The 8717-nt window shown below is 48.1% G+C and overlaps 1 protein-coding gene across 1 annotated transcript in view; it reads left to right on the top strand.

The window, feature by feature from the left end:
* Window positions 1–5148: 5148 nt before the first annotated feature.
* LOC135408310 (HORMA domain-containing protein 1-like) overlaps window positions 5149–8717 on the top strand; it is a gene marked incomplete at its 3' end in the record, with an annotated part of 11300 nt that continues 7731 nt past the window's right edge. Inside the window, 8 exon segments of the mRNA XM_064643533.1 lie at window positions 5149–5260; window positions 6269–6375; window positions 6478–6529; window positions 6888–7032; window positions 7302–7365; window positions 7873–7909; window positions 8132–8152; window positions 8257–8283. Coding sequence (XP_064499603.1) covers window positions 6497–6529; window positions 6888–7032; window positions 7302–7365; window positions 7873–7909; window positions 8132–8152; window positions 8257–8283 — 327 coding nt within the window.

The raw sequence follows: 8717 nt of genomic DNA, 5'->3' as shown, positions 1-8717 counted from the left end.
AATCATGGAATCATGGAATCACCCAATCATGGAATCATGGAACACAGAATCACGGAATCACAGAGTCATGGAATCACAGGTTCATGGAATCACAGAGTCATGGAATTACAGAATCATGGAAAAATAGAATCACAGAATCACAGAATCATGGAATCAGAATCATGGAATCATGGAACCACAGAATCATGGAATCATGGAATCACACAGTAATGGAATCACAGGGTCATGGAATCACACAATAATGGAATCACAGGATCATGGAATCACAGGATCATGGAATTATAGAATCACAAAATCAGTACATCATGGAATCATAGAATCACAGAATTGTAAAATCACGGAATCATGGGATCATGGAATCATGGAATCATGGAATCACGGAATCACGGAATCACGGACTCATGGAATCACAAAGCCAGGGAACACTAATTCCTGTGTTTGCTAAAATGGAGAAATATGAAAAGTTTTGATGCTTGGGGTGCTGGGTTTGTGGAATCCCACAAAAGCCAACTCGCGAAATAAATAATCAACAATAAATAAATTAGCGATAATAAATAAATAATCATTAATAACTAATAATAATCCATGTCTCCCTTGAGTCATAATTATTGGCTTAAATTGGGAAAAAAAATCCAATTTTTGTTGGCAGCAAAGAGGTTGAAATGTTCCTTAAACATCCTCCAGTCCCAGCTCCCTCTCTGTTATTCCCAGATCTATTATCCGTGGCCATTTTCCCAAAACTTTTGGGAATCCTTCCCTTCCTCTTGCCCCGGCTGAAGTTTGGATGGAGGTGCCCGGTGTTCCCTCTTTACCTGCAACCAATGGTGCTGAGCCTTGGGAATTCCTTTGGTGGGAATGAGATCCCTTCTCAGATTTCTAACAGCTTTAATTAACCTGTTGATTAGTTATTTGAATTACTCAGAGATGCCGTGTTGGGCCTTAAATCACTTTTTTTTTTAGCAAAAGGTTGTGGCAAGCTCCTTCTGTGGGAAACCAGCTTGGGAAAAGCACCAAAACCTGGGAGTTTGGTTAAAAATGAACCTTGGTCTGCTTCGAGGAACGGAGATGAGGGAGAGGAAGGTGTGTGGTTGAACCTGGACATCTGGAACCCGGATTTGGGAAGGTGTGTGGTTGAACCTGGACATCTGGAACCTGGATTTGGGAAGGTGTGTGGTTGAACCCGGACATCTGGAACCTGGATTTGGGAAGGTGTGTGGTTGAACCTGGACATCTGGAACCCGGATTTGGGAAGGACTTTGGGCAGAAATCAGCAGAGGAAGGAGAAGGCCAACGAAGACTCAACACGTGCCATGGGAAGTCCCTTCTGAGAGAAAAAGATACGAAGACTAAAGATGTGAACTAATTATCAGAAAAGGCCAGTTGTCACCAATTAATGGCCAGGAGGAGGTGGAATACTAACTAATTAAAGGAATTCTGTGATTAAGAACCAGTGAACATTAATTTCTTCATTTGCTGAAAATGTGTAAATAGGTAGAAAAATTATATCTCAAGGCCTGTGTGGGCTGGGCTCTGTGATTGTCACAAACATCTCTGGCCACAAATAAAGTCATGCTTTGCTTTCTAAAAAGAAATAAAACAGTGTTAGAGGGTTTTATTTATCCCAACAATTGGGGAGTATTTGGGAACACCTTCATCTTTCCCAGACAGGGCTCTTTTCACCCGTGTCAGTGGTAAATGTGTGCAAGGGGATGTCTGAGCCTGGAAAATAAAGACTGGGGGCCTGATAAGAAGGTTTATCTTGGCCAGAGCACACAGCTGGGATCCATTCAGGGACAAGAAACTGGTTTTAGGAGGCTCGTGACCATAAAAAGAGAATTTGAGGAGTGGGATGTTCCCCAAACGACCCCCAGAGACCCTCAAAAGCCCCCTACTCTGCTGTAAATGAGCTCTGAGGAGTGATTTGAATATGGAAATAATTCAGGGCAATATTTAGCAATGTGGGGTTTGGGAAATGGGATGAGTATGTATTAGTTCTGTGTTAGTTACATAGATATAAATGAATATGTGAGATAGCTGGGGGGGGCTGTTGCACTGAAATAAAGAATTCCTCTTTTTAATATTGAAATTACAGCATTAGAGTTTTATTTTTCAGCGTTTCTGTGACATCAGGCCGATGCACAAACGTGCAGTGTCCAATATAAAAGCATTTTCATCACTGCTCGTTAATAACAAACCTTCTGTTGTGCTGCACAAACTTGGCAAGTTCATCCCCTTGGAATCAACCCCCAATATTCAGGGAAAAACCAGGGAATCCCGGAATGGTTTGGGTTGGAAGGGACCTTGAAGCCCATCCAGTTCCACCTCTGCCACGGGCAGGACACCTCCCACTGTCCCAGGTTGCTCCAAGCCCTGTCCAACCCAGCCTTGGACACTTCCAGGGATGGAGCAGCCACAGCTTCTTGGGAAATCTGTTCCAGTCCCTCCCCACCCTCACAGGGAAGGGTTTTTCCCAATCTAAACGTCCTCTCTTTCCACTGGTACCCACTCCCCTTGTCCTGTCACCCCAGTTCCTGATGGACAGTCCCTCTCCAGCTTCCCTGGAGCCCCTCAGACCCTGGAAGGTGCCCCGAGGTCTCCACACAACCTTCTCTTCTCCAGCTGAACATTCCCAGCCTCCCAGCCCGTCTCCATGGGGGAAGCTGAAGAAAGTCAACTTTTATTTGCCTTCACCTGGAAAAGACAGCGAGCGACCTGGGCACACCTTCCCCAAGGTTTTGCTGGAGAGAGAGTTGGGATTGGGGCTGGGAGAGCTGGGATTGTTCAGCCTGGAGAAGGGAAGGCTCTGGGGTGACCCGACTGTGGCCTTCCAGGACCTGGAGGAGCCTCCAGGAAAGATGGAGAGGGACCATTAACGAGAGTCTGGAGCAACAGGACAAGGGGGGATGGGTTCAAATTGAAAGAGAGTAGGTTTGGATTAGATATCAGGAGAAAATTTAGATTAGATATTAGGACAAAATCCTTACTGGGAGGGTGGTGAAGCCCTGGAACAGGTTGCCCAGGGAGGTTGTGGCTGCCCCAACCCTGGAAGTGTTCAAAGCCAGGTTGGCTGTAAATCCTTGAGCAACCTGGGATAGTGGGATGTGTCCCTGCCCGTGGCAGGGGGCTGGAACATGATGGTCTTCAAGGTCTCCTCCCAACCCAAACCATTCTATGATTCTGTGATTTTTTTTAATGAATTTTGGGGGTTGATTTAAAGGGTGTGAAATGACCTTGTTTGTAACAGTCTGTGGGTGATTTGTTTTTAGCAAACAGTGATGAAAATGCCTTGTGAATCACCCCAGTAAGAGGACACTGCCCATCTCCTCCCAAACTTCAGCTGGGTCAAAAGGAAGTTACGGGTTTAGGCTTCATTTTAGGAAAATGCTCTGCACTGGTGCGGCCTCACCTCCAGTTCTGGGGGCAGTTCTGGGCACCACAATATAAAAAAGATATTAAGCTGCCAGAGAACATGCAAAGGAGGGCCACGGGGATGGGTTTTGTGGGTTTAAGCCCAGCTGGAGATTAGGCTCCACTCAGCAGCTCACTCAACACCCCTCTGCTCCTCCTTCCTCCCCGGTGGGATGGGGAGGAGAATAAAAGTAAACCTTGTAGGTTGAGACCAAAAGAGTTTAGTAATCAAAAATAGAGTAAAATGCAGTAATAATGGTAAATAATAATAATAATAATGATAATAAGAGGGGAAAGAAATTAATTGATGCACAATGCAATTGCTCACCACCCCCCGACCGATGTCAGACCCCCCCTCCCAAACCCAGATCGGCCCCTCCCCGGTGACTCCCCCCGGTTTGTGGCCTGGGAATGGTGGTCTGTGGTGTGGAATATCCCTTTGGAGAGTTCAGGTCACCTGTCCCAGCTCTGCTCCCTCCCAGCTCTGGCAGAGCAGGAGACAAAAAACAAAAGAAAGAGTCCTTGGCTTGGGACAAACACGACTGAGCCAAACCCAAACCATCCGTGTGTTATCGACCCTGTTCTCATCCCAAATCCAAACCACAGCACTGGAACAGCTCCTGGGCAGGAATTAACTGGTTCCCAGCTGAAAGCAGGACAGGATCCAGCCCTGAGGGGTCTGGAGGGGCACTTGGCTTGTTCAGCTGGAGGAGGCTGAGGGGAGACCTCGGGGGCTGCAGCTCCGACCTCTGCTCTGTGTGAGCGGGGACGGGACCCGAGGCAGCAGCTGGAGCTGCGGTTTGGGAGGTTTAGGAGCTGTGAGGAGGTTTAGGTTGGATATTAGGAAAAGGTCCTTCCCCCAGAGGGTGGTTGGGCACTGACCAGGCCCCCCAGGGCAGTGGGCACAGCACCAAGGCTGCCAGAGCTCCAGGAGGGTTTGGACAATGCTCTGAGGGACGGGGTGGGATTGTTGGGGTGTCTGTGCAGGGCCAGGGGTTGCACTCTGTGATCCTTGTGAGCCCCTCAGGATTCCCTAAACCAGACTGGTTTAGGTGGGAAGGGACTTTAAAACTCACCCAGTCATATCCCCGTGCCATGGGCAGGGACACCTTCTGCTATTCCAGGCTGCTCCAGCCTGGCCTTGGACACCTCCAGGGATCCAGGGGCAGCCACAGCTTCTCTGGGCAACCTGTGCCTTACACATGACAAAAGCTTGTCCCAGCTTTCCAAAGCAAAGATCGAACGCTGTGTGCCCACAATTAGCAATTAGCTGCTGCCCCAAAAGTGACTCGAGCCCTTTTTCATCCTTTGCCTTTGGTGGTTTTACAGATTTAGGGGCCCCGGGACCCCCGGAGAGAAGAGGCAGCACTGGGAGCCCGTGGAACAGGATGAGGGGGAACTTGAGGGTCTGGAGCTTCCTCACGAGGGCAGTGACAGGACCCAAGGGAGCAGCTGGAGCTCTGTCAGGGTTAGGGGGATGTCAGGAAAAGGTCCTTCCCCCAGAGGGTGGTTGGGCACTGAACAGGCCCCCCAGGGCAGTGGGCACGGCCCCAAGGCTGCCAGAGCTCCAGGAGGGTTTGGACAATGCTCTGAGGGACGGGGTGGGATTGTTGGGGTGTCTGTGCAGGGCCAGGGGTTGGATTTGGATGATCCCGGTGGTTCCCTTCCCTCAGGATTTTCCACGATTCCCTCACGGGCGGGAGCTGAGGGAGCCCCCCCCCGCTCCTCCCGCGGGGTTTGCGCACGGCCCCGCCCGGAGCCCCCTGAGGGACAGGGCGGGAAAAGCGGCCCGGCCGAGCCTGAGGGACGAGGCGGGGAGAGGCTGAGGAAAGTCGCTAGGCGCTGCTTGAGGGTGAGGGCGGGCGGTGCTGCAGTGCCCGGGTCGGGAGTCCTTGCCCTCAGCAGTCCCTGGCCCTCAGGTCCTGGCCCTCAGCCCCTCGCCCTCAGCCCCTCGCCCTCAGCACCTCCTGCCCTCAGCAGTCCTTGCCCTCAGCAGCCCCTGCCCTCAGCTCCTTGCCCTCAGCAGCCCCTGCCCGCAGCACCTCCTGCCCTCAGCAGTCCCTGCCCTCAGCATCCCTGCCTTCAGCCCCTGCCCTCAGCAGCCCTTCACCCACAGCTCCTCAACCTCAGCCCTCAGCAGCCTCTGCCCTCAGGAACTCTGCCCTCAGCAGCCCTTCACCCTCAGCCCTTCACCCTCAGCTCCTCACCCTCAGCAGCCCCTGTCCTCAGGAACTCTCCCCTCAGCAACCCTTCACCCTCAGCAGCCCCTGCCCTCAGAAACTCTGCCCTCAGCAATCCTTCACCCACAGCTCCTCACCCTCAGCAGCCTCTGCCCTCAGCTCCTCATCCTCCACAGCCCTTCACCCTCAGCCCTCAGCAGCCCTCAGCATTCCCTGCCCTCAGCATCCCTCCCCTCACTCTCCCCGTGCCCTCACCACCCCCTACTCTTCCCTTCCTCCTCGCTTTGCCTCCTTAAAGCTGGAGGAGCACAGCCCTGCCGTGCTCAGGGGGTTTGTGGGCTCCTTGCTGAGGGGCACCTCTGTTCCCTGCACTGCCCAGAGCCAACCCCTTCCTCGGGACAGGCATTTTCCACAGCCTGGGGTGTGGATGCCTTTCATTTCCCAGACTCGTGCAGGGTCAGGCTCAGGGGTGCTGAGGGTTCTCTTTCTTCTGCACTCATTTAAATCACAGAATAAAACGACCCAAGCCCGGGGGTGTTTGAAATGTGGGGAGCCTTTTCTTAAAGCCCTCTGAAAATCCCAGCGGGCTGGGTGCCAGTTAGCACTGAGGAGCATTTCCTTTGGAAGCTCGTATTTCATAGAAATACAGATATAAATATTCTAATTACTGCGTCCTGCAGCCTCGGGGGAGGCCTGTGCTGCTGTGGGAATCAAGGATCTGATGCTGGGGGTTATCAGACAGACTGTCCTGCTCTGTTTGCTGACAGCTCCAGGTTGGTTTGAGCTGGTGAGTCGTGCAGGAGACCCAGGGAATGCCCTGTGGAAGCTGCAGGCTGGACTTGCTGCCCTTCTGCTCCTCCAGCTGTTAATGCAGGTGTTTAATTCACAGGCAGAAGAGTCTCTGCAAAATGGCAACTGCTCAGAAGCAAAGGAATTGCACGGTACGGTTGTGCTGTGGTTTTTTTGGGCACAGTCTGTTCTTTAATGGGAAAAATGGGGGGAATTTTGGCTGAAATAGTGCACCCAGGAGACAGTTCTTCACTTGAAAATTTCAGGCTAATTGGGTTCTTTTAACTAAGAATAAAGATGCTTAATAGAAAAATAATCTGAGTTTTGTTGTCGTGCACTTGGTGAAAACCAGCTGTGTCCTAAAAACTCGATGACACCAAGGGTCAGGAATATACTTTATAAGCCATGAAAGTCAGACTTCTCAATTAAGTTAAAATTAAGGCACTGGACAGGGTTGGTGCTGTGGATGCAGCTCAATTGATTGATTGATTTCTTCCTCTGATTTTCCAGAGTGCAGTTGTATTCCCTAAAAAGATCGCCACGGAGCAGCAGTCCCTGATGCTGGTGAAGAGGCTCCTGGCAGTGGCCGTGTCCTGCATCACCTACCTGAGAGGGATCTTCCCTGAGAGTGCCTATGGAACCAGATACATGGATGGTAACAGGCTGTTTCTGGGAGAACTTGCAAATTCTGTGTGTTTTTAGAGCCATTTTAAAACCATTTCAATGCCTGCAATGGAAACTTCACTAATTCATTAAACTGAATTTTGTTAGTGCTGGTGCTCTGACAATTAAAACTGTGCTCATGCTCAACAGTAATGTTAATTTTAATCTCTTTTTGATGTGTGTTTTTAAGGAGTGAACATGACTTTTTAAATTGCATTTTGCCCTAAGTAAATGTGCTTTTTTTCTTATTTTTTATTTGAGATGTCTGTGTCAAAATCCTGAGGGAAGACAAGAACTGCCCTGGCTCCAGCCAGCTGGTGAAATGGTACGTTTGGGCTCCCTCTTTGCCTGTTGCTTGGCTGTTCCAGAAAAGGCAAATGGCAAAGGGCAATCACTGAACTCCTCTGTGCTCCAGGGATGTTTGGCTGAGCTCCTGGTTTATGATGGAATCACGGAATGCTTTGGGTTGGAAGGGACCTTAAAGCTCATCCCATTCCCACCCCTGGGAAGGGCACCTTCCACTGAGCCAAGCTGCTCACCTGATTAATGAACACACCTTAGAAGCTGTTTGAAGTACTGCAACGTGTTTTCACTGATAAATTAATTACTGACAGATTATATTTTTAATTATTCTCCCAAGGGAAGATTTGGTTGGGAAGTTTGACCCTCCAAAGGTAGTCCTTGCTTGTACCCCTGCTAACAAAGAAGGCAGAATAATGCCAGAAATGCCATTTATTGCCCTAACACAAGAAGGAAACACAAGAATTGCACTTTTTGCTGCTGTTTCAGCCAGAAGCAAATGGAAATGAGTGACTTGTTTGCTGTGTTGCAGGATGCTGGGGTGCTACGATGCCTTGCAGAAGAAATACGTGAGTGTTGCAGTCTGATTTCAAGGCTGTGGGAATTTGATTAAAGCCCAGCAGTTGCCAGTGTGGGAGGCAGGGGAATTTCAGGATAAAATTCCTGGTAAACAGAAGATTTGTAGGTGTTTGGGGTCCCCTCTTAAAGAGAAGAGGAAGAAGTTTCTCTGTGAGGAGCAAGGGGCTCTAAACCCATCTAATCCTGTTTCTCTCTCTGTTCATGCCTCACAGCTCAGGCAGATCGTGCTCGCAGTGAGTACCCCTGACAAGCAAAGGGCACCTTTTGGAAGGTCCTTATCCTGAATTTTTATTTAAGAGTTGTTGTTCTGATTCCTCTCTTCCCTTCCAAACTGCAGGTCTATACCCAGCCAGAGGATCCTCAGGTAAAGCAGCTGGGATGTTTAATTGGGGGACTAATGATGGGATGGATGGAGTAAAATGGGTGTGCAAGCAGGGATATTTTACATATTTAACATATTAATATCATAATATAGTAAAGAAATATATTTATATATTAAATAATGTATATTTATTAAATAATTAAAGTATATAATTTATATATTAAATAAATAAATTAAATAAATGAATAATATAATAATATATTGAATACATATATATTTATATATTGAATAATACATATTTATATATTAAATAATTAAATTATACCGTTTATATATTAAATAAATAAATTAAATTAATAAATAATATAATAATATAGTACATAAATATATATTATATATCAAAATATATATTTATACAGTTAAATAAAATTAAACAAACTAAATAAAAATTATAATTACATAATAAATAAATTTAT

The sequence above is a fragment of the Pseudopipra pipra genome, unplaced genomic scaffold (genome assembly GCF_036250125.1).
Source record: "Pseudopipra pipra isolate bDixPip1 unplaced genomic scaffold, bDixPip1.hap1 HAP1_SCAFFOLD_314, whole genome shotgun sequence".
Classification (NCBI taxonomy): Eukaryota; Metazoa; Chordata; class Aves; order Passeriformes; family Pipridae; genus Pseudopipra; species Pseudopipra pipra.
This window is presented reverse-complemented; position numbering and strand designations above follow the sequence as displayed.